Here is a 25,952-nt window from a genome sequence, read left to right as displayed (position 1 = left end):
GTGCTTTGCCAACTAAACCTTCTATGATGTTTCCAACATGAAGTGCATACTGGCAGCTGTAACAGAGTTACAAAAAGTTTTAGTGTGAGAGCTATCCTAATGGTGTGTCTTGTGGCTGGAGTGCCAGAAAAAGAAATTACTCTTCAAGGGAGTCAGGAGGTCTGGCTAGTATTTAACAATGCAAAAAGCTGCAGATGTGAAAGGGTAATGTGTGTGCACGTGCCCTAATTAGCAAAAAGCAGAGAACTGTGTATTGTTTACTGTTAAAATGTGAGGCTCAAACCCATGTGGACTATAGTTAATATCAATCTAGCATACTCAATATTCAAAACAAGGCTTTTATATTCTCCTAGAATATTGTGCCTTCTAGAAATTATGGTACTGATATCTCTGCCATTCTGTCCACCCCTAAATGTAAATAAACTGAAAGCATCTAAAAATCCTATAAAAAATTGACTCTTTACCAGTTTGCTGGGACCTCGTCTGGAGAAGACCCTCCGGGGACACTTGAGGTGAAGATGCCCTGAGCACCAGCTGCGCATGTTGAGCCACTCGACTGTCCTGGAAGGTCCAGGTCCATCTTCTCTGTGCAAAAGGACCAACTGTTTCAAAGCTCGCACTGCTGTGTTTTCCAGCATCTGCTCCAACTGAAGGAAGACGAGACAGTTAAAGTTATCTGTTGCCATTAGATTTCTTCTCTTCCCAGCTCTTTTCCCACACACACACACACACACACACACTTCTCCTAGTGTAGGTTCCTGGTCCCCAAGACCAACAATGAGGATGCAGTCAGCCTGTCGGATGCAGCGCTGTGTCCATGGGGTCATGCTGTTGTCTGTCTGGTAGAGGACAATCCGATTGATGTCCTCCTGCTGGGCCAGCCAGCCGGAGAGACGATACTCATGGATACTGATGGATAGAGAAGAAAAGCAGAGACACAGACAACGACTTGGAGGTATGAAAAGTAGCTGAAGTAATTTGTTTACATTTTAATACATTATAGGTATGCAACACGAACCACGCCTACAGCATTTATAGCACTTATTTGCAATGCCTGTCTCTACAAAAATACAAAACTCAGTAACATCTAAACAAGTAAGGAAAAAATAACACACACACTAAATGCATAGCTTCAAGTAAAGCCCAAGCAACAAGAAAAAAGGGTTTGTGATACAGACAAGATTCTTTGATTATCAGACTGACCTGTCCAAAGCCGAAGCACCCAGACGTTCTCTAATTATGTCACTGGTTAAAAGTAATGTAGGTCCTACAAGAGTCAAACAAATTGTATATCACAAAAAAGTAAAGAACTTGTGCGTTTGTTTGTCGACCTGCTTTAATTTAAAGACACAGCTACACAGAAGTCAAGCAATCCCACTAAAAAAAGGATTTTTACGAACAAAACTGAAATGTGTGGGTTTACCAATGGCACTAAGTGCATGGCTGAGCTCTAGGTTGAATGCATTGATTGGCACTTCATCACAAACAGGCAGCACTGCGACAGTGGAGAGGTTGCTTGCTGGGTTGGTGACATCAGCACTTGTTGTCATGCTGGGAAGACTGAGGGCTGAACCTAAAAGATTGAAACAGTGAACAAATGGAGTGAATGAGAAACTGAAGGCTGTAAAAGCACAGCTGGCTGGTGAGGAAGCACGCATGTGTGTGTTACTGCCCTCACTAGTCAATACTTGAATCGACAAAATGAACTAGACTATGTCAAGATAAATTAGCATTCAACTACATGACCAGAGTGACGCATAACGCCATCCGGCACAGGCGTGGGGGGCGTTACCCTGAAAAGAATATAACACTGCTAACTTTAGCAACACTAATCAAACTAGCATGACAAACTAAATCTGTATGTGCAACCACATGTCCCAGTGATGACGTGCAATAATAACAGAAGTATATGTGTGTGTGTCTTGGCAACATCTGCAATATTGAGAATACCATTTAATTTTTGAATAAAGTGAATAATGGTCTCATGTGGTTCTGCATTAGTTCTCAACCTTGCTCATTAGCGCATGCTCATTTCATTAAATCTGGTCACCTGATCTTTTTTTTTTTTTTCTTCTGCTCAATTTACTGGACTTACCAGAGAATGGCCCACGCCCCTGCTGCAGATTTCCCAGAATCTTCTGACCCAACAAGTGGATCAACCTTGTCACCACCTAAACACAACAGTAGAGAAAATTGAAAAGAAACTATGTTATTATAGTACATTAATAACATAAAAAGCCACTTAATAGTACTTCAAGGACAAAGTCACAGACCTGTGGATATCGTCGCTTGATGTTGTTAAGGGTTCCCTCGGGCAGTTTAACCAGCTCAGTGTCTCTCACAGCATGGACCGTTGTGGCTCTTGGCTGTTTGGTCAGTGCCTCCACCTGATACATAGTTAGATTGGATTAGTCCCTCACTTAAAACTTAAAAAAAAAAAAAAAGAAATGAGAAGAAATCTAATCGAAATTTTCCAGATGTGGAAAAATGCAGCACACTGCTCTAGTCCCAATCCTAGCTCAGGACCACAGCTGTTTTTAATTTAATAGTTTTGAGCTTATTTTACTAACTAGTATCTATTCACACATGGGTAGGATGAGACAAAAATGCCTTGTTCTCACCACTCCAATGAGTTCTCCTCTACCGTATTCCCCCACCAGTTCTTTCTTGCCGTTCGCCTTGCGGATGACTGAACGCAGACGTCCATTCAGAACAATGTAGGTGCAGTCTGACTTGTCATCCTGTCTGTTGATGCGTAGATTACAGAAAAAAAAGCATATTTTACATTTACCGTTATAATTATGACTGAATAATAAGAAATGTAACAGGATGACCAAGTATTGTTTTCACATAGATGCAAAGATTGTTTTCATTTCTTTGTCTAAGTAAAGACGGGAGCAGAGTACCTGTAGAGGGCTCTGCCAGCTTCTACAGCCATCCAATCAATGGCAAAGTCCATCTGCCTGACAAAAGGAGACATCCGGATTGCAACCGTGTGGGCTGCACTCAGCACCACGCTGGGCTGCTCCCTCATGATCCTGCAGGCGGAAGCATATAACAGAAAGAGTGAGAACAAATACTGAATAATTCACACTGGAATATGGTCAGAAGTAGAGAGAGATAACTCAAAACTGGGAGATTACTTTAGAAAAGAATACTAAAAGTTAACTTTTTTATATTTTAAGCTTTCATATTCTCTGGGTGTATGTATGAATTTCACAAGCTGACTTTTTCTTATTTATTCAGGTGATACAAGCTTTGTGTAAATGTGTATGCATGTTTGTTTTTGTTTTTAACTCAATTTAGCTTCAGTTAGCTTCCAGAGCGGGTTTGCTCATTTCAGTTCTTACTGTTTGAAAATGTTTAGTTTTAGTTTAGTGTTTATTAGTTTCAGTTGTTTTAGTGTTTTTAATTATTAATGTATGGAGCGCAAATGGTAGAGGCAAAATTTAGGAAAATCAGCACATGTATTATAATAATAAAAAAAAGAAAAAGAAGAAGAAAAAAGCAGGCGTTTTTGAAAGCAGGTGAATCGCATTCAAATTCTCAATCAACATGTCCATCGGTGCCTCATCGGCAAGTTGTGATAACAAATTTTATAAAATTAACAGATGCTAAAACTAAGGGTATTCCTCCCATATTTTTATTGTATTTTAATTCGTTTTTATTTGTTTCAGATGGTTTACAAAAATGTCGTTTTTAAATTAACCTCCTGGGACCTGACATCTGCATATGGGGACATCACATTTTGGGTTGTCTAGACCACAATACTAAATTTTGCTCTTTCAAATGGCTTTCAAACGGGCCGTATTGCTCAAAGAGGCACAATTGTTGTTTCTCATTTTGCTTTTGTGTTTTGCTGCTGTGTTCAGACACCAAATAAAGAGTTTTGCACATTATTACTCAATTGTGACTTAATAGTTTTCTATCGAACACTAAAAAGCCAAATAGCAAAGAGAAATTAAAAATGCATGCCATGAAAGAGTTCAGGTCTTAGGAGGTTAATTTATTTTTTAAAATGTAATTTAGAATAGCCTTAAATATAAGTGAAAGTGACCTAAAGTCATTTGCATCTCTTGCACTTAAAAGTTTATCTGCACTAAAGCCGTAAGACTTACTCATAGAATTCAGACTTTAAGATCTTCAAATAAGTACAGTCTCGTACAGCCTTGATGGTAAATATAAGGGGTTCTCCAGTGAGTACAGCAAGCTGGCCCACCATCTCTCCCGGATGGGTGACAAACAGACAGACATCCTCCTGCTTGCCGATCATCCGCTGGTAGACGTGCAGACAACCAGACAGGACAAAGTGCAAACTCACGTCCTTTTGAAGTGAAAATAGGAAGGAGGTAAAAAGAAATACAAAGACAAAAATAACTTTTACTGCTGCAGTAATGTACTTTCTTTCTTTACTACATCTAATCTATTTCTGCTTTATTAATGCAATTAAAAGAGTAATTTGTAAGTTTTCAAAAGGTCATAGGGTTTCAGAATGTGTGAAATACCTGGTCTCCCTGTCTTGCTAACACAGCTCCTGCTTTTGCATGGTGCAGAGTCACTCTGCTGTTTAACAGAGATGGGTCCTGCATAACAAAAGGCAGAAAGCAAAAGTCAAAAATTTATTGGGCAGTGACAAACGATAAAGCTAAGTGGAAAAAGACAGTGGATGAAATGCTTTTACTCCACTTTGTTGAGCCTCGGAGAAAGATTGTGCTGCAGGCAATGATTTATTTCTTCACTCACACTTTGATCTAGTTACACAAATTTATTTTAAAAGTTTAAATGTAGCAACACCTGCACAGAGGCACAGATTGCATCAAGTGAATTACACAACCCCCTAAAGCACCACTGAACTCTTGCGTTTATTTTTTGTCATCACAGACTCAGTAACTCTTTCTTTTTCTAAAGCAACAGTCAATCATAAGGAAACCTATTTGCTTGCATTATTTGTCAAAACAAATTGTTCGTCGTATTATGATCACAGCCTGTAGGAGTTTAAACCGGCATAGAACAACAGCAAAATACTATCCTTGAACAATCAAAAAAAGTAAAACGAACCTCAATCCTCATAAGCTTTAGGACCTCCTTCTGACCTTCCTCAAAGAGAGCGGCACTGGATCGATTTGACACGGGTGTAAAAATGTTGTCCACAACTGGCTCTTCCTCTGGATACAGATAGATTCCTGAAGGAACTTCATCTACTGTCACCTTCCTCTCACGCTGTTCCTGTGATATGGACTGTAATAATGTAATAGAATAATCATAATGTAATATGCATACTTTGCCAATTTATAATAGGTGTTCCTGCTGTTAAATCAGGAATTCTAATTCTAAAAAACGTTATCAGAGATACAGCACTACTCTTTTTCCACACTTTCTCAAATATCTTATATTTAGCTTATCTTTAAATATTTTTGGCTTATGAATCATATATTAATTACTTCTTTGTTATTCATAAACTGTGGCCTATACTATTCTCCATTCTAAAATACTTCTGTTTTCTTTAAGTAATTAACCAATGTAATGTATACATATAAGGAGGGTTTATATCTTTTCTCATTTTTGTCCTGAGAGTCTGCAGTGTACTGACCCGAGTATAAGTGGGTGGAGTGTTGCTTTCCTCTGCCGAGACAGAAATCCGTCCTCTTTCATACGCCATGTCAAAGTCTGATCTTAGACTTTTCTGTACACCTGTTTAAAAGGTCAACATTTAAGTGGTTTAATTATTCTTAGGTTGATCTATGTTTAAAAAGAACAAACGAAAATGTGATGGCACAAGCAAAAGGCAAAATATATTGTCATTTTTTTAAAGGTTTTGCCTGCTTATTTACCTGCACTGTTAAAATAAATTTCTTACAAATACAAGTGTTTCTAAAACAGTAACATTAACAACTGGTCATATATGTTAAAGTGGGCAATAGGCAAACTTTTTAATATGAGCAGTATACATTAGGTGTGCATAGCATATTGTAGATGGATGAGCTGAACGGTTTGTGGTATCAGTGTAACACTTCGGCTACCCATTCTCTGCTGGCTTCTCAGTAATCATTCTACATTAAAACATGTTTAAAAAAATCACACTGCACTGGAAGAAAGTGTCTGACTTTCAGCAAAACTAAAGAACAGTAAGACAATATAATCTGTCAGTACAAGAGAAAGATCCCTCACCAGCAATGTCTACAGGCATTGAGATTGTCCTGCTAAGAGTTGGCACTGTTCCATCCTTCCCTTGTTCCCCTGTTGTGAAAAATAAATACGATTTAAAGCATTTCTAAGTCACCCCAAAGCAAAAATAGCAGCGGAGAAGACATATGCAGGGTTCATACGCATTTTTTTGGGTCAAATTCAAGCACTTTTAAGCACTTTCAAGGTCCATTTTCAAGCTTTTCCAGCACATAGCCAAAAAAAACAAACAATTTATGTTTCACTTTGCATCACCTCAGTAAGAGGTAAAATGTAGGGGCGGGGTCACACATTGAAACAGACTGACATGCAGAGGTGCGAGGCAGCCCAGGCGGGGAAATTTTACTTTGCGACTCATTTTATTTCTCTATCTGATAAGAAAACTATTCGGTCAGATAGTTATTTGTGGTGAATGAAATACAGTTTCAAGCACGTTTAAGCACCACATCTGAAATTCAAGCACTTTTCGCACCTTGAAAAGGCAATATTAAAATTTATGAATTTTCAAGGATTTCAGCCACCCATACGAACCCTGCATATGAAGCTTTAAAGCAACTCTGTACACCTCAACTAAGATTCAGCTTCTCTAACACTGTGAGTTACTTAATCTGTATGCTGACACCCTACCTGGAGTTTCACCTTTAACGGCTGCTTCTCGGTGCTCCTCAGGTACCGTCAGGCTGCCAAAGCGTTTGCCATGGCGTACAGGACTGGTGCGAGTAGGGTGGGGTGACTGCGGTGGCAGACGTGAGGGATGCATTTCCTGTAAAAACAAGTAATGTATGGATGAGAGTGAGGTAGATGATTAATTTGAGTGTGTGTTCACAAGGTGGAAAGTACAGCATAATATTTACAGTATTTAGGCACTGAAATCATGATAACAGCAGGATGTGTATGAGGACTATGAGGTCCAGGTCACAAGGGTTACATCACTTGTGAATCTATGTTACCGGTAACTTTACTGGTTGAGTGATAACTATCATATTACAGGAATTCTGTGGACTATTTTAAAGCATTTGAATGGGCAAACACACATTACTCCTCGTCTTAAATATTTATATTGGCTTACATTTGATCTCAGGACTAACACCATTCTGAACTCTTTGATGAATATAATTGGGGTTTTTTAAGGCAATTATTCAGTTTAAGACTTTCTTTCAAACTGGTGCCTTGATAAGATGAACTCACATGACTGAAGAGCTCATTGGTCAGCCCCAGATAGTTGTGCAGGGCTAGTACTGTTACTCTTTGGAGACGAACCATGATAATCTGAAATGGCACAACAGAAAGCTAGTCATTTCAAGCATGAAAGGAAAACAATTAGTTTACAGACGTCGAGCCAGAAATACAGTGTGTGGAAAACGAATCCATAAATACGACTCTAATTTTAAGCACATCTACAAAAAACCCGACAAACACTGAGGAATAATAATCATTATACAACTCACCTGTACTACTCGCACTAGACTCTCGGGATATTTCTCAAATATAGACAGGAAGGCTTCTACAGGCAAACGGAGAACAGTGGAAACCTCTGCAGCCCGAGCTGACACTGTTCTATAAGGCTTCTGGTGGCCCTGCACACAAATATCCAAAAGAATACTTAACATTTTCTCAGTCTATCTGTACTTACAGAAGCTCTACAGGTGGGATGTTTCTAATTAGCAGTTTATTTGTTTTTATATGGAATGACCCCAAAACATTACTTAATTTCAATCAACACAGATTGAATTGGTTAAGGAGTTATTTAGAAAATAGGTCGCAATATGTACATTATCTCGGCAATACCTCTGAAAGATTGAAGATTGTATGTGGTGTTCCTCAAGGTTCTATTTTGGGACCTAAACTTTTTAATTTATATATTAATGATATCTGTGACGTATCAAAAAGGTTAAATTTTATTTTATTTGCAGATGACACAAATTTTTATTGCTCAGGAGAGAATGTGAAAGATTTGGTTGAACTTATGATTTATGAGATGTTAAGATTGAAAAAATGGTTTGATGTAAATAAATTATCTTTGAATCTGACAAAAACAAAATTCATGATATTTGGCAATCGTGTGAAGGAGGAAGAAGTCATTATGTCCATTAATGGAGACTTGATTGAAAGAGTTACTGAATTTCGCTTTTTGGGTGTAATAGTAGATGAAAATTTGACGTGGAAATCACATATTGAGTATATTAGAAAGAAGATGGTTAAAAACATTTATATTTTGGGAAATGTAAGAGATTTATTAGACTACAAAACAATGCGCATTTTATATTTTTCATTGTTTTTCTCATACTTTAGTTACTGTGTTTGTTTTTTGTTTTTTTGTTTTTTAGTTTGGGGGAATACATATGAGAATACTATAAAACCTCTAAACGTATTACAGAAGAAAGTGCTACGAATGATTCATAACGTTAGAGAACATACAAATAAATTATTTATAAAATCGAAATTATTTATAATTAGGAGATTTAGTGAAACTACGAACACTATTAATTATGTTTAAGGCTAAAAAGAATATTTTTCCTTTTAAGTTACAAAGATTATTTTTAATGTGCTCGAGGGGAGAAGACAGCAGAAGGAAATTTTATTTTAAGCATCAGCTAGCTAGGACTACACAAAGATTAATGAGTCCAACGGTTAGGGGTATACAACTGTGGAACTCTCTTCATTATAATTTAAAGAATTGTATAAATTTACATTGTTTTAAAAAGTGTTACAGTACATGTCTAAAACGATAACTCAATATGAAGAACGTGAACGAAATTGGAGTTTACTGAAAAAGGATCCATTATTTTTTGCATCATTTTATTTTATTTACTTATCTTTTCTCCTTGTTACTATGTGGAGTGGTATATTCTGATCTGTTTGGTTTGCGTTAGGACCGGAGATAAATGTTAGTTTGTTCCTTGCTTTTTGGTGCCCACTTGCAATATAAGTTGGATTGTAGATAGGGGGCAGAGTTTAATAAGAACATTTTCTTCTTCCTGCTCCTTTTCACACATGGTTGCAGTGCTTTACTGATAGAAAGTGTGGTTGGTTTGTCTGAAAGAACTAACTGTGGAAACTGTTGTACCAAGTGTGAAATAAATAAATAAGTGAAATGAAATGGATGAAATTTAGAAATGGATGAAAAAAAAAAAGAAAAAAAGAAAAGAAATGAATGCTGGGTTTAAACCAAATAATTACTTTAGAGTGTTGTGTCATCCAGTGCGAAACGGTTAACTGAGTCAGCAGGTGAATGTGCTGTAGTATGTAGGTGTGGGCCAACACAATGACACAAAGTCATGTTATCTTATTTAGCGCTGTGTAAATGACTGTTATGAGAACTGGCAGGGTCTGTATAAGTAGGTGTGGCACAAAGCCTTTATGTGCGGTAAGAAATAGGTGTGACCTACTGTGATGACATCCAGAATGCTCAGGAGGCTATGCACACTGTCTCCTGGGTAAACCTCTTTCACCACATTTTCTTTGCCATCCTGGAAGACAGGAGTAATGCATTCATATGTATGTAAACAATCAAGTTGTTTTCTAAGAACTTATACTCAAGTTCAACTTGAGTGTGTACATAAAGATTCACACAATCAATATACATATAGATGTACACAATCAAGTATCAATATAGATAAAGCCTGCACTAACATCTCCCTCAGGACTTAAAACTTGGTAAATATATCCAAACACTAACAGTGGCTAAAGGAGACATGATTAGCTACAATTTTTTTTAAAGCCAGTGTTCTTGTGGGTAAGCACCTTGGTAAACCACTTTGCTGCTTGCATAAGTTTGCACAAAGTATTTGTGCAAACTTACAAAACATACAATAAACTATAGTCATAATTAAAAACAACAGTTCATTGCATAAAATTCAGAGGTAAACATGATTAAAGGGACACGGAGCCTGCATACCGTTCCAGTAAGGCACAATTCTAGTTTTCCATCCTGAACAACATAGATGCTGCTGTCGGGCTGACCTGGCCTGAAGACATACTCCCCTTGTTGGAACTGCAAAAACACCATGTGTTTGCACAACTCCAAGAAGAGTGGCTTCTCAAAGTGACCCAGCACCCTGTGTGAAAGGACAAAAGGGAAGCTTGGGGGTTAGGAATTACACTCATTGCAAACAGCTGCAAACACTTGGTTTGTACAAAGGGCAATTAAAATGGTCTTTCTGTTTAGTTGTGGATTTATATATTATAAAAAATATGCAGAGGTGAATTAAATATTATAATACAGTATATGACATGAGAATTTATCAGTTGATGGTTCAATAACAGCAGGTACAAGGCACTTTTTATAGTAATGTAAAGATCCTACAGTATTCTGGAGAAAACCCCAACAAATCAAATTAAGCAACCCCCTATGAGCAAAACTGTGCTTAGGGAGGAACAAGCACCTGGATCTATGTACTCTGGACTACAGAACACAATCACACAGACATTAAACCTACCGGACATTTTTAAGCATGTAGAGCACCTCAGAGGGGAGGTGGGAATTGGCCACATCAAATTCAGTGAGGTCTGCCTCCAGCACTGAGGGAGGGGGCTCCTTAGCCTGAAGGATGGGAACCTCCTTTTTAAAGCGCAGGATCCTACACAAGTCGCATGCAGGAAGATAATAAGAAGGAAATAAGAGGAAAGCAACTGCCACATAAAGAATGTTAGTACAATCAAAATAGTGTATGCTTGATGAAAGTTAGCATTCAGATGTACTTTTTGGCAATGTTGAGCATCTTCTGCTTCTTCTTTAGGCGTGGCCGTGAAGAAGAGGATGTACCCACAAGGGACGAGGTAGACTGGGAGACCTGATGAAACATAGTTTTGTTTAAATATTACTCTTTCCTTAAAAAAACAAAAAAAAAAGTACTATACACTGAAACACTACGAGAATGACGTGTTTCTGTGTGTGAGAGCCAGCTAGAGCTTTTATACAGCCTGACTCACTTTACGCATGATCTTTCGCCCATAGAACATCACTTTGTCTCTCTTGCGGAAGCGGTATTTGGGAGCCTCCTGAGCTTCTAAGTCTGTTAAACATAATAAATGACATTACCACAGGTATACACACTACTGACTTCATGACTATCCTTATGCGTTTTAGATGTACAATGAGAAATGCATTTCCGCAACTACTGACTTCGAAGCTTGATCCTCCGCAAGATGAAGAAGATCAGGATGGCGATGAGGACTATGGCGATACCTGCACCAATTACCATCCCCACCATCTGAATAAAGAGGAACCAAAGAGGGAGAACGTCAGTGGTATACATTATAGTATTTACAACAGTAAAGCATTTATTTACTTGGATATTTTAATATTAAAGATATTACCCAAGTAATATTTTAGTTAAAGTATTTGTGTTTTCTAAAAAGAAAAAAAAAACTAAGTTGAGGCCATTAAAAACAAATAATTTTCAGTTTTTAATTATTTGGTCATTGTCATCAAGGTACATATATTACCAGCAGTAAACATGGTTACACCTACTTGAGATGTATTACCGTAGGTAGTTTCTGTTAGTTTTCCAATTTATTTCCAAGTGTATAAATCTACAGTTCCCTTACCTGTGTGACAAATTGGCTGTTGAATGAGACTTACTAAGACATGAAATCAAACTGGATGCTCACCATGCTTGTTTGTAGTTCCTCCTCCACAAAAGTCTTGATGTTATCAAACCCGTCCTAATGTAACAAGAGAAGACACAAACAGTGCAGTCAATCAGAAAATGAAAAACAAAACAAAATAAAAAATGTTTTAGGTATTGGTCCCAACCAACTACCGGCCAATAACCTGCCTCAGTACCACATGGAAGCTCCTTTTAGGCATCATAGTGGTTAATATGAACAGGCATGTGGCTAAATATATGAGAGGGGCACAGAAAAGAATTGGCAAGAATACCACAGGGGCGAAACACCAGCTACTGGTAGAAAGAACAGTTGCTTGCGATTGCAAGACCAGACTGACCAACCTGTGGACCACCTGGATTGACTACAAGAAGGCCTATGACTCAATGCCCCACAACTGGATCCTGGAAACCTAGAGCTGTACAAGATCAACAGGTTCCCAAGAGTCTTCCTCGGGAACTAATGGGAGATATGGATACCGACTATGGAACAGGGGAATTGTAAGCCACCTCCTCCTCACCTACATTGATGACATCAAACTGCATACCCACAGGCAAATGGAAGCCATGAGAAGGATGGTAGGAAAACCACAACTAAAAAATACCTGCAGAGAGTAAGGCAGGTCCGGAGGAGTCAGCTGAATGGGAAGAAGAAGATCCAGGCAATCAACACCTACATCCTGCTAGAGATTAGATATCCTGCTGGGATACTAAGCTGGCCAAAAGAGGAGACAGAAGCCATGGACATCAAGATAAGGAAGCTCGTTAGTATGCATGGAGGGTTTCACCCCAAATCCAGCACCCTGAGAGTTTATGCTATGCAAAAAAAAAAAAAAGGCTGTGGACTAGTGAGCTTCAGAACCACTGTCCAGGATGAGACAACAAACATCCATGATGACTGCCTGCTTAGTAAATACCTCAGTCAGCAGAAACACAAGAAAGAAGAGGAGCAAGGACAAGAACCATGATGGATGGACAGGCCCCTGGACAGTATATGCCACCGGCAGATAGATGAAGCAGCTGGCATCCAGCAATCCTACCAGTGGCTAGACAGAGCTGGACTGAAAGACAGCATGGAGGCACTAATCATGGCAGCACAGGAACAAGCTCTGAGGACAAGATCCATAAAAGCTGGGGTCTATCACACCAGGTAAGACAACAGGTGCAGGCTGTGTAAAGATGCCCCTGACAATCCAGCATATAACAGCAGGGTGCAAAATGCTAGCAGGTAGGGCATACGTGGAACACCATAACCAAGTGGCGAGATGGGATTTTTTAATTTTTAATTTTTTTTTTTTATTATCTCCTAGTATGAAGCCCAGGCCTGCAGGCTTCAGTTCTGAAGTGCACTGGAATGTGAGAATGCGGAATTTGTCCTTGAGGAAGGACTGCCTAATGCACATGAAACAACAGTCAAAGGAGATGAGAATGCAGCAACTCATCTGATCCTCTTCACACTTTGCCCTTACCATGTTTCACATAGTTACAAACTGATTACCACACAGAGTTTCACAGTTTTGGATACTATTAATAGACTCAGGATTTCAGATATAAAATTACTGGGCTCACAGGCAATATATTTTGGCTTTTCTTTCAACTAAGGAAATCTTTATTACTTAAATTAAGTAATATCAAACTCAGCACTTACTTTTGAAATAAAGACTGTCAGTTCAAAGAGTTTGAAAAGAGTGCAAAGATCTTGTGGCCAAGACAAGCTTCTTTATGTGTCTTTATGTGTGTGTGTCACTAACAATCCATCAGATACCATATTGCAAGAGTAAGAGTAATAGGTGCTGTCTGACAGCCAGACAGTAAGACTGCATGTCCGTTATCAGTCATTATTGATTACCGTATGTTTAGCTAAGGGTTATTAAGCAGTAAATGTCTTAAGCTGGACACGTCACTTGACACTCACTGATAGTGGAAATTAGAGACAGTAAGTGCATGGACAGCATGTGCACATGGAAATGCACTACATCTGCAGACTTAGAATAAGAGTTCAAAATATCGTTCAGAAATCAGTGAGTTGAGTGTGGAAAGTGTACATGTATGTTAGGGATGGGTATCGAAAACCGGTTCCACTGTTTCAATTCCTTGGAGTTGTTTGCCATTTTTGCAAACAATTCCCATATCGATTCCAGTCGCCCCGAATGACGTCACCACGTTGCGGAGCGTCATTTACCTGGCAGGAAACATGGCGGCTCAAACGCTCAAAAGTTTGGTTATACTTTACGAGAACGGATGACAACAGGGCAACTTGCAATACTTGCAAAGTAGATATTTCATTTAAGGGAGGAAACACTACGAAAAAGCATTTGCTCACAAAACACACGATAACCTTAAATGAATGTCGTGTTTTTAATTCCGCTCCAGACTCGTGAATCTCAACCCAGCAGCAGCGGTAACGTTTGCACGTCCTCTCCCGTTAATGCGGCAGGTAAATAATCAACTAACAGTGCATATTATGTTAGCGCGATCTGCCTTATTACAAAACCTGCCATTACTGTGCATTTAGGTGACCATGATGAGAGAGACAGACAGAGTCTGGTTGGCTCAGATGCTGGCAGTTCTCGCTGCAGTCTACCGGTAACGTCTCCTTTCAGGCCAGGATAGACGAATGTCACCGAGCAGTGACTAAGTTTGTGGTCAAAGGCTTGAACCCATTTGCCACAGCAGATGCCCCCGATTTTCAGTAAATGAATGTGTTTAATTGTAGGCAGGGACATTACTGGATATTCTTGTGTAATTGCTACAGAATAATTTATGTTATACTTTGTTATTGCTACAGAAGAATATTTATTTTACTTTTACAATTTTTTCCCCCGGGGACCTTGTGACACCCCATTAAAGAGCCATGGGCTGGATCTCTTAAGATCTCACTGTTGGGTTTGTAAGGCCATGTTACTCCTAAATCTTGTTCAAAGAGAAGATATAAAACAAAGTTCTAAGCTAGTCGACCTTAGTGTTCTCCTTTTTTAAAAATAAGAATTGATAAGAGAATCGATAAAGAATCGAATTGTTAAACAGAATCGGAAATGGAATCGGAATCGTGAAAATCTTATCAATACCCATCCCTAATGCATGTGCATTTGTCTCAAAATGACAACTAGGACAAATCTGTCACTGTGCATGCATGAAAAACCATATTCAGCTTAGTCTACACACTCTAAAGCTAATTTTGTTTCAAATGAAAGCTCAAATTGTGCACCACTAGGGTGGTCAAGAATGACCAAGCTACAGACAGACAAACTGGTGATGGCTAACCAACAAGACATATTAGTGGTGGACAAGCAGATGGCTCTAGTGATTTAAACGTAGTCTACACACTCTCAAGCTAACTTTGTTTAAAATGAAAGCTCAAATTCTGCACTAGCTGAGAAGTTTTAAATGGACACTTGTTTCAAGGTCTCTTTCTAAAACCTACAAGTCAGCTTTTCATATTTTTGTAAGCACAAAGTTATGTGCTAATACAAGTCACCAGCACACCGTTTTCTACTGGCAGGTTGCTGTGGCTTATGTTAATAACCTTGAAGCTTGTTTCCACATTAGGATTGTGAAAGACTGCCCATCCGCTGGAGCAAGGACACGTATACAAATAAATACTGTAGTCAAAACCAACCTCTTGGCTGTGACCTTCACCCTCTTGTTCGGAGGTACTCTGTCCCATTGTAACCCTGTTTCTTCATAGGGATGGTCCATCAACAGCCACTGAGAACAAAGATAGATATGCATACTCAACAAAAAGCTATTTTGACATGGCACGGTATGAAAAACACAGGTACATACTTTCAAATTATGGAGAGGCAAATTCTATTTAGCTGCTTACTGTGATTTTTCCTGTTAACACAAGTCAAACATATCTTGAGCCAACATGTTTAGGAAAGCAAAGTAACTTGTTGAAAGTCAACATAAAGCGTTCTTTGATATGTTACCGCTTGGTAGTCTATGCTGCCCAGCTGAGTGAGAAAACCACAGTTTGTACTACCAGGAGTATGAGTGATACTATGGACGTGCATCCACACAAACAAATTAAATAGTTCACAGCTGCAGGAAAAAAAATAGTGGGGCAGAACGAGCAAATGTAGTTCAAAGACAAAGAAGTTGTTAGCACACACAGTTGCATAAGAGAATAACATTTCTCAGTCCCTAACTAAAGTTTCTGGATTAGCTGTCTAACTGCATCTATTCTTCAAAAATTGCTTCAACTGCACAGAAGAAAAGGGATCCAAAAATTTGCATCCTACAACAGCATATTGCTGACATCACTGATCCAGGCCTTAGTTACACAGAAACACGGCAGGCTTGCTAGATAACAGATAAACGACTATACAGGTAGTAACTCATTACCCCCTTTTCACCTTTTTATCCTTCCCCTTCATCCAAATAGGAATGATTTTCTTGTTGCTCCACTAAATTTGTGCCATTTTTAACGGGACATTACATGATGATGAAATTAAAAAAATTAATTAATTAATTAAAAAGGCAGAAATGCTGGTTGACAACAGCTTTGTGTTCGTTAGGTTTGTATCTTAGTTTTCGTGTGTTTACGAGTGACTGCATAAGTGGAGAGGTTTTTTGTTGTTTTCTGTTTCTTCTTTTGCACATACAATTTTCCTTTAACCACTGCCATTGTACACTGTAGTATTTTACCTCCCCAGAGAGATACACACTGAGCAGTAGGAGATGTACAAGTTTATCCAGGCACATACCACCTAACTGCCCACATCTGCCAGAATACAGACAGATTCAGCTGACACAGGCATTTATTCTATAGCAAAAACAGCAAGCTCACTGTCTACAGACAAATAAATAGTGAAGCTGACTGAGGACAACCAATTACCCACTAACTCTAAAGCCTCGAGCAGAAAGTGATGCTGGAGGTTAAACAAGCAGATTCTATGTTTGCTAAGGGCATACAGATTAGGCTGCTGCACAAAGAGGAAGATGCCTATAAAGAAGCAAGCATCTTATGGCTAAGAAAAGACATTACAATAACAATGCTGACCCTTTTTTCTGTTTTATAAAATCTTTTGGTATTGGACAGTGGAAGTTACTGGAAGTTTTGATAAACGAAAAAGAAAATATCTTTATATCTTAACAAATTATAAAATATATTGATAATTTTTAATGTGAATTATTCAGGACTATAAAAACAATTTTTAAATACCAAAGCCTTTTATCATTTTCCATAATAATAAAGAGCTGCAACAAATTTTGTTTATATTGAAACACTAGCATTAGTAAATCATCCTAACTGAGAATGACTGTTTTTTGTGTGTGTTTGTTTTGGATTCCTACTTGAAAAAATAAATAAATTAGACACTCAACACTAGGGATGGCACCGGTTCTGACATAAACGGTAGTAACCAGACTGAAAAGCAGCGCACATTTCAGTGCTTTATTTCGGTGCTTTTTTTTCCTGAGACATCATACACTTTGGATTCTAGCCATTCGTTTTACCTTTCCGAGGATAGAAGGTGGGCCCAGGTACATACGTTCTTTTAGAGCAGAGCTACAGAATAAGAAGTCTGGCTGTACTTCACAGCAAAAGATGCAAACTCATCAGCCTGCAACAAGTGCTTTAAGGTGATACTGTCCAAAGGAGGTAACTCCTGGAATCTGATGAAACACCTGGCGACGCATAGCATTTTTTTAAAAGCCGAGAAATGCACAGTATTTCATAGCTTGCTGCGAGACCTCACACACCGAGCACATCTACTGCGGGTGTGGTGCCTGTTATCGGACCCAGAGTTAGCAACATCCCCCAAGAACCCGAAGAGGAGAGTCCTGGCCCCTAGCCCTGCCAGTGTAGCAGAAATGATGAGGATGATGATGGCAGCAGCAGCCGTTCTTCTCTGCGTGAGTAGCTTAATGCTGTTCGTGTGTAATTTACGTTGAGTAGGCTAACCATGTTATTACATTAATGCACGTAAGGTGAACTAGCAAACACTGTCGTAGTTACATGCGGTTGTCTTCTTGTTTGATGGCAGGTACTCCCTTCACCCTGGCCAAAAAGGCTAAAATGACCAAAGAAAAAGTGGGAAACAGCTAAACATGAGAGGTTTTTAGACAAAATTGGTGTTTTTTCCATTGATTAAGCACTGCTTCCAGCCAAGAGTGATACCATATATTAGGGCTGCTCGATTATGGCAAAAATGATAATCACGATTATTTTCACTGAAATTGAGATCACGATTATTTGACGATATTTATTTAACCCTTTAAGACCTACTATAGAACCAAGTCCACCAGAGCTTATATTATTATTATTATTATTTTTTTTTTTACATGCTGTAGTGCCATTTGTGGGAGCATTTCAAGTTGCTATACACCAATACAACTGTTATAGCCCATATTTTAATAATATGTATGCATTAAGTGCATAGTAATTACATAAATTGCAAAAAAGTGCAATAAACTACAAAAAAAATTGAAAATCGCTTTTGTTTTGTTTACATATATTTCTACTTGGAGAAGTTTAAGAGGTTTATCCCTCAAAACTTTAAATACAATAAAGTTGCAAAAAATAGTTTCCCACCACAGGAAATTTATTTTGAGTGTCTTCATAGTTTTATTTTGGAGATACAGCAATTTTTATATACTGCAGGAAAAACAAAAAACAATCCTATGATGCAAATTTGCAAAGAAAACAGCATGTGCATCATTTCACTTTTTGTTCCTGCAAGCGCTTTTTATGCAATTTTTGCAAAGCTATATGTGGAACGAAACCGTGACCGAGGACAAGCTGATGGCATAAGATGTAAGTACAACTCCTCCGGTTTCATATGCAAAACAAATTATTGCGCTAGCTTACACGGTTCAGGTTCTACAGGGATTTAAAAATAGTTATGCAAAACGGAGAGTGCTGCTCTGATCGGCTTTAAAGGGTTAACAATGACTTTAAAAAAATAATATAAAATAGTGTGCAACACCACTGAAGTTTTTTTTTTAAAACTCTTTTCAACCAACGGCAGTCACTCTCCAAATAACTTCTGCTTAGCTTTCCGAGCTTCCCTCGGGTCCTCTTAAATCAGCGGTCTCCAACCTTTTTTGCGCCACGGACCGGTTTATGCCCGACAATATTTTCACGGACCGGCCTTTAAGGTGTCGCGGATAAATGAGGGAGGGGCTAATAATCGGCTCAGTCATTTTTAATGATCGTTGAAAGCCCAGATCGTAATCGTGATTAAAATTCGATTAATTGAGCAGCCCTACCATATATGCCCTATAGCTGCAGAAAAGGCTAAAACATTGTTATCTTTTTACAAAAAAAACAGCTAAAAATGAGAGGTTTTTGGACAAAGTGTGTGTTCTCCATTCTTTAAGCACTGGTTCGAGCACCGTTTAAGCACCGTTTCAAAAGTACCGGTTTGGTACTGGTATCGGATAAAACCTAAACGATACCCATCCCTACTCAACACACCTTTAAACTGAGTTTGGATTATATTTTTCTACAAATACTGACTGTTAAAATTTGTGCAACATACAGCATGTCTCGATGTTACCAGCAATTGCCTAAATGTTTAGACAGGATGTGTACAACATAAACTGCAATCAGCAGCAGCTTTCTCCTGTGCGATTGGTGACTCGGAGAGAGATAGAGAGGCTGGACTGATGCATGGATGAAATTCAATCTGTGAAAAACAGAGTGGAGTGTTGTGTTACATGAAGTAACCCTGTGCATCATAAACAAAACCACAGAACAGCATGCTGCTGCAAAGGACCCACAGAGCTACAACACCGCATAGGAACATCTTTAGCATTTCCTACCAAAAGGCACAAATCTTGGATCCTGGCATTTATCTGGATGTTACTTTTACATATACCAGCCACCGAAACCTTGCTGCAGACCAAGCACACCCCCACGTGCCCTCCATACTGAAAACAACTACTCAAGAACTGGAGGAACACAACAAAGGATGCCATGGTAACCTGGCCTAATTTAAGAATGGACAAATAGGCGAGCTAAGAATGGACTGATAAAGTAGTCCCATGTGTTGCAAAATCTTTTTTCTGCCTCTGTTGAAGCAGCCAGTGTATCAAACCTTGCGTAAATCCAGACAAAATAAAAACTGAAACTTAGAGTTACACTTGACACTTCACTCAGCATAGTTTTAAAGTGTGGCAATAGCACCTTTAAGAAGAGTACAGGATGATAGACCCAAAGGAGATAGTATTCACCCTCTAGCCTCCAAGCAGTGCCCCTCTCCATGCAGCCCTACTCCTATTGTTCTCTAGGAACAATGAAGCCAGTGTTTAACCCACTATACACGATCTGACCTGGACTGACTGTTAACAGAGTACCGACTATACCATGAGATTCATGGTAACAATAACAACAGTTTGGGCTTTCAAGGTCTTGTGATGTGTATGGTTGGAAACTGACAGATAAAAAAAAAAATTCCAAAGTGGACTGAACTATCACTCTGTATCTTAATGGTTAAATGGTGTATTTAAGACAGGTAAAGGGAAACAAAACAGTTCTTTTGTTGTTACTTTCAGCCCAAACTGGGAATTTTTTTTTTTTTAAATAAAATACAGGCAGCATAGAGCCCTGACACATGCAAACTGCAGCAAAGCAGTGACCAGCTAGTTATATTGTACCGATCTGTCCAGTGTTTTGCCTGTATTTGAGTATTAAAGCCCTTCTCGCACAAAATATACAGTTTAATATATTTAGGAAGTGTTCTGTTAAATTGTGGACATGCCAACCAGGTGCAGGAAAGCTACACGTGACTGTGAATTTTGTTCAAAAACTGTTCATCAGCTGCACGGATTTATGTTCACATTAGCCTTATTGTGTATGTAAACATAAATATCATATTAAATTACACTCCTGCTCTTCAGGGGGCGTCTTCTGACTACATCACTGCCCACTGTGTGAGGATGACATTAGCTCGTGTTTCCATCCAGCTAAAACTGCTCTCCATAATTTGCGCCCGAAGCGGCGCTGGTTTGCTGACTGTGGTTATTTGGTTGCGTTGTAAACAGACCATGGTGGTGAGGATTCACCTTCAGTACATTAGAAAAAAGTGGAGTTTTTACAGTAAGCTTTACGACATTTAGGTAGCTAGTACACACCAGCAGATGGTGTTTTTATTTTTTATTTTGTCGCAGTAGTGTACCGTTAGCTAGCAAACACTCACATGAAACCAATCCCGAAAACGACAGTGGCTACATAGATTAGATTATAGTTAGGCCTCGTTTAGTTCTTTCAACTCGGAGAACCGTTTATTATTAGTATTAGTATTAGGACACAGCCGATAAGCTGGAAGTAGAAAAATCTTTGCTACCTTCAAGGCAGAGGGCACCTGACAGATTATTGTCACGGGATGTTAGCTAGCTGTCGTTACCGGTTTTCTCCGGCCATCATTAATGACTTGGGGGTGCAAGAACTTCTAACCATCGTAAATACGATAACGGGCTTGGGTTTACAGTTCGTCTTTTTCTGACCTCCAAAAGAGCAATGTGACAGAGCTATAATATTAATATTAGTGACACAGTTGAAGAGCTATCTCCGGTTTTCACTACTATCATTAAGTAAAAGCCTCGTAAAATTATACAGTCGTCTACTAAAACATATACCAAACTCATCTCTTTAAATAATATAGGTATAGAAGGATTTACCTAAGCTGATACACTCCGGTCAATCGTCACGTACAGTCAAGTGAAACACAACGGAAATCATCTTCAATGTAGCCCCTCCTCGTCTAAGTCCGCTAGACCTCCGTCCAATCAACATTGACGATGTTGTCAAGTCGGCCCAATTAAAATACAAGACTGGGCGCTGGCCCAGATCTCCCGCCCACATTTATGTAAATAAAAAAATCTGTGTCCAATGAGAATTTAGAATAACTAACCAGACGACCCGTGATTGGATAATATTTGGAATGATTGACAATAAGACAACCATCACTCGCCTTTGCCGCGGGATACTGCTACACCTTTAAGAATGATAAAAGTGTTAATAAAACAATCAAACCTCAATTAGTTCCTCACATGTCCGTCACTTCCGTTACGTTTAAATCTGCCATTAGCTATATGTCATTTTCGGGAAATCGCTCTCTGTCTTGACATTAAAATATAGTACCTCGTCGAAACAAGACGGCCGTTATTTTCACCCAATACCTTTTACTGCAAGTAAAACTGAAGCAACGTTGCCCTCTCGTGGGAAGTACCTGCAATTTAACAAAGTGCTACTTTAAGAGAGACAACTAAAATACACATCTTTTTTCCACACACTAATAAAACAATGAAGACAGCAAAGGTTCGCTCTTAGAATACATAATCTTTATTGTGAGGTCAGTGTCAAGTAATGAAGTTACAGCTCTGCAATGGGCTTATGCGGCCAGTATGGGTGTTTGACCTTGTCCAACTTTGTCTCGGGGAAGACGCTGTTGAGGTCCTCGATGGTCATCTGATCGAAGGGGATCATGTTCTTAAATTTAGCCAGCTGAAAACACACAAAGCAGAAAAGAAGTTTTTAAACACCATAACACACTCATGGTGCATTTGAGCAAATAAGCCAACTACTGTCTCACCTCTTTTTCATACTGAGCAATGCGGGCCTTGGATCCTTCAATGTAGGCTTGTGCACTTTTGTTCTGTTGGAGAAGAGTGAATTATGAATTTGAAAGAGCAAAAAGAAGAAGAGATTTGGGATGCAGCTCCCTCTGTTTTAAATGTCAATTTGTGTTTAAACAATTTTGTGACCTTTGGAAAATTCTTTGCACATTTACAATTCTTATTATTAAAATATGTACACATGGTATGGCTGCCAATTCTTCTTTCATCATTACAGTTTCCAGATAAAAATGTTCTTACTTTTAAGCTAAACATGCAAATACATTAATTTGTTTGATCTCGCCACTTACAGCCTCAGCCTCCTGCGCATTGATGGTGCTTGTTTGTGTGTCAGTGGGCTCAGGAATCTGCAGTGCTTTAAACTGTGTGAAGGAAGAATAAAAAAGTAAAAGATAGAATTTAATAACACAGGGAATTTAAGCTCTACTTTTTGTGTCCCACTCAAAGCTAGTCTGAGACTGTCAGACTACACATAAAAATGGATAAAGCATTAATGCTTCCTCCCATGGTAAAAAACTGGGAGTTGGGAGCCCCATGTTATGGCAAAGCATGTGCTAATTTTATTTTATTTTTTTTAATTATAGGCAATACAACTTGGAATCTAAGGTATTTCAATTGCAGGATTATTTTGTGCCTGCAACACGCTTGTTTTTGAGACCGGTTTTGAGTGGATTGTGCTGCAAACAAGGAACATGAGCTTTGGAGAAAAAAACAAAACAAAACACTTTCTAAAAGTAGTGGGTCCTGACTCGTTTTCGTGATCTGTTAACTCACTGTTATATGTAAAAGAAGGTTTTCAAAATAATCTATGCTGTGAAAAACTAAGTACACTATTGATTGAATAGCCTGTAGAGCTATCTTATTAGTAATAAGGTGAAGTAATCATTTTACATTTGTTAATGCATAATTCTCTTAATGTCCCGCTGACAGCATTTTGATCATTTTGAGGTCTGTACTTAGACTGGGTCACTCCAAAGCCTGGATTTTTTTTTTCCAGATGGCCTCACGTTTGACTCCAGAATACTTTGGTAAACACTCAGTGACTGTAAGACATTCCGATCCTGTGGCACCAAAGCAAGTCCATATCATTAGCCCTCCACAGTTGGTATGAGGCATTTGTGTTGATATGCTGTGTTTTGTTTTTGGTAAATGTGAAACTGTAAATTATGGCCAAACATCTCCACTTTGGTTTCCTCTGTATAAAAGGACAGGAGTCATGTGGTATGTTACGATGCAACTTTCCAAACTGAACTGTTTTTTTTAGAGAGAAGAGTTTTTCTCCTGGCAGCCTTTCCAAATAAACCATAGTTTTTTGGTCTTTTTCTAACTGTACTGTCATGAACTTTAACATGTAAACATGCTACTGAGGCATGTAGAGTCTGACATGTAGCTGTTGGGTTTTTTGCAGTTTCTCTAAGCACTGCACGCTCTGAACATAGAGTGAATTTGCTGGTCCACTCCTGTGAAGATAGTAGGATTGTGTTAATATGACACTGAAGTTTTAAAACTGTTAAAACTTCTGCTTTAATTGGGGTTTTGAAGATATGTGGCCACCAACCATGTGACTTAACTTGTGACAATGCAGAGTCAAGTAAAAAAGGCTCTAATCACACAGATCTAAAGACTGGTCTGCTAACCATTTGGCAAGCACCAGTGCCCTACCAGGAATAAGTGGTTGCTGGAAGTTGATGGCTGTCACCGGGAAAATGACTGTGCATGATGTATGAGAAATCTCAATCGAGGTGGTCACACTTGTTATTTGATTGGTTAATCAAGCGCATTTGATTATACTCTATAAATCTGTCAACAAAATATTTTCAGTGCAATCAAAATTTCTCCTGTGCAATAATTGAATATTTATTTTATTATTGTTTTTAAATATGTACCACTGGCTTTATATTCATTTATTTATTATACTTGCCTCTTTTTAATCTTTGTACTGATGTTTTTTATGTGATCTTATGCAACGTAATTTTGTTCTGCATTGCGTCTTTGAGGTACTGCTAAGTGAAAGCAAATCTTGAATTAGCAGCACCTGACTGCCACTTACCCTCTTATTTTCAATGGAAGATGTAAGGGTGTACTTAATTTTTCACAGGGATTCATGTAGTTGTGTGAAAACTGATTTGATTTTACAGCCACTACAATGGGGCATTACAGGACAATCTTTCATAAAATGAAAACACAATTTTAATTATGTGAAAAATTTTCAGAGCAGCTAGACACAACATTAAAAATGCCACAAACAACTTTTTAAAAATGGCATTCTACACACGCTCTATTTGGTGCTTTAATATTGACTAATAACCTGCTGAGAAAAGCTCACCTTTTTCTCAAACTCATCAACCATCCCGGCTTTGGCCACTGCACTCCTGTAGAAGCTCCAGTCAATAGCCACAGGCTTTTCTGGCAAGGAGGCTAGCCTGGTAGGGAGGAGAAGAGCAAAAGAGAAACCCAAGTAGATGATATTTAAGGTGCAAAGAGCAAATAAAATGGACAACAGAACTGTTCACAAGTTGATACAAATGCAAAATTCAGTGATGATGCTTCTAGGAGACAAATTAATGCAACCGCCCACTTTAATTATTATAACGATGGTATAAATTAAAGTCTGCAAAGAATAATGTGACAGCCGCATAATTTTCTATTAAATCTCTAACATAAATTTATTCATTAAATTGATGTCATGCAGTTACTAAGGTGATGCTTTTTTTTCTCTGATGTTTTTTATAATCACTGGAAACCAAAATAATAACTGAGATTAAAATGAAATTATTCACCCAGGCCTTAGTCTGCAGGTTATACAAGATGACATGTCAACTTGATCAATCTGTTTTCTACTGGCTGGGTGACCCAGTCACTGTTATCGCTGCTCTCCATGTCATTAAGCCATGTCTTAAAAAGAGTTTTTTGTTCCAACACATTCCAACTCCTTAAGTCTCCCACAAACACGGCTCTCTCTACAACCACAAATAGAAATGGTAAATGGTAAATGGCCTGTATTTGTATAGCGCTTTTCTAGTCCCTAAGGACCCCAAAGCACTTTACACAACCTGTCATCCACCCATTCACACACACACACTGGTGATGGCAAGCTACACGTAGAATGGAATTATGCAGGAAACATTGCAGTTTAAATAACACATCCCAGTGTACTACAGTCAGTTGTTTTGTACTACTGATACTTCCAGCATCAGTAGCGTACAATGTGTACAAGATGAGCCGTTCAAGCAGCAATAATTAAGATAAATATCTACCATTTGCACTATTTGCTGTGTTCTCTTGAAAGCAGAAAACATCTTCTTTCTACTAAAGCTGCAGCGATTGATTGATTCGATTATAAAAAATTCTCGACAAACATTCGATGCTTCGTTTAACACTCTGTAGCGTGCTACCGTCGCCATGAAAAAGTGATGCATATTTGCCACTAAAAACATATTCAGAAGCTGCATGTGAATAAAAGGTTTGACAACATTAAGCCCAGGTAGCCTCCAGTTTTAAACAAAAACACTGATAACACAATGGCAGCAGTGATGATGATGCTGGCCCAGCTTAAGGTGGAGCCAGAGTGTTTAC

At 38.5% G+C, this 25,952-nt stretch overlaps 2 protein-coding genes across 4 annotated transcripts in view; both read right to left on the bottom strand.

Moving 5' to 3' along the window:
- pnpla6 (patatin-like phospholipase domain containing 6) overlaps positions 1-21,507 on the bottom strand; it is a 33,488-nt gene extending 11,981 nt beyond the window's left edge. For 2 of the 3 annotated variants that reach the window (XM_005743625.1, XM_005743624.1), the window contains exons 1-25: positions 21,420-21,507; positions 15,412-15,500; positions 11,797-11,850; positions 11,309-11,396; positions 11,116-11,198; positions 10,885-10,976; positions 10,623-10,763; positions 10,082-10,241; positions 9,573-9,653; positions 7,632-7,760; positions 7,372-7,452; positions 6,811-6,946; positions 6,169-6,237; positions 5,591-5,691; positions 5,059-5,238; positions 4,506-4,583; positions 4,119-4,324; positions 2,907-3,038; positions 2,622-2,745; positions 2,274-2,387; positions 2,096-2,171; positions 1,424-1,573; positions 1,204-1,267; positions 741-909; positions 465-647 (exon numbers count right to left, since the gene is read on the bottom strand). In XM_005743625.1, coding sequence (XP_005743682.1) covers positions 465-647; positions 741-909; positions 1,204-1,267; positions 1,424-1,573; positions 2,096-2,171; positions 2,274-2,387; positions 2,622-2,745; positions 2,907-3,038; positions 4,119-4,324; positions 4,506-4,583; positions 5,059-5,238; positions 5,591-5,691; positions 6,169-6,237; positions 6,811-6,946; positions 7,372-7,452; positions 7,632-7,760; positions 9,573-9,653; positions 10,082-10,241; positions 10,623-10,763; positions 10,885-10,976; positions 11,116-11,198; positions 11,309-11,396; positions 11,797-11,850; positions 15,412-15,459 — 2,739 coding nt within the window. In that variant the 5' untranslated portion in view covers positions 15,460-15,500; positions 21,420-21,507. Of the gene's footprint in view, positions 1-464; positions 648-740; positions 910-1,203; positions 1,268-1,423; positions 1,574-2,095; positions 2,172-2,273; positions 2,388-2,621; positions 2,746-2,906; positions 3,039-4,118; positions 4,325-4,505; positions 4,584-5,058; positions 5,239-5,590; positions 5,692-6,168; positions 6,238-6,810; positions 6,947-7,371; positions 7,453-7,631; positions 7,761-9,572; positions 9,654-10,081; positions 10,242-10,622; positions 10,764-10,884; positions 10,977-11,115; positions 11,199-11,308; positions 11,397-11,796; positions 11,851-12,397; positions 12,421-15,411; positions 15,501-21,419 lie in introns of those variants that run through there. The other variant, XM_005743626.1, reaches the window with a different exon arrangement.
- Positions 21,508-22,060: 553 nt separating this feature from the next.
- The window catches only part of LOC102207628 (ATP synthase subunit d, mitochondrial-like), a 5,683-nt gene continuing 1,791 nt past the window's right edge, over positions 22,061-25,952 (bottom strand). The window contains exons 3-6 of the mRNA XM_005743623.1: positions 24,703-24,799; positions 22,667-22,738; positions 22,334-22,396; positions 22,061-22,245 (exon numbers count right to left, since the gene is read on the bottom strand). Of these exons, the coding sequence (XP_005743680.1) occupies positions 22,114-22,245; positions 22,334-22,396; positions 22,667-22,738; positions 24,703-24,799 (364 nt within the window). The 3' untranslated portion in view covers positions 22,061-22,113. The remainder of the gene's footprint in view (positions 22,246-22,333; positions 22,397-22,666; positions 22,739-24,702; positions 24,800-25,952) is intronic.

Source organism: Pundamilia nyererei, unplaced genomic scaffold (genome assembly GCF_000239375.1).
Source record: "Pundamilia nyererei isolate P.nyererei 1_Seehausen unplaced genomic scaffold, PunNye1.0 scaffold00134, whole genome shotgun sequence".
Taxonomy (NCBI): Eukaryota; Metazoa; Chordata; class Actinopteri; order Cichliformes; family Cichlidae; genus Pundamilia; species Pundamilia nyererei.
The sequence above is the reverse complement of the archived record's forward strand: the minus strand, read 5'-3'. Positions and strand labels throughout refer to the sequence as shown.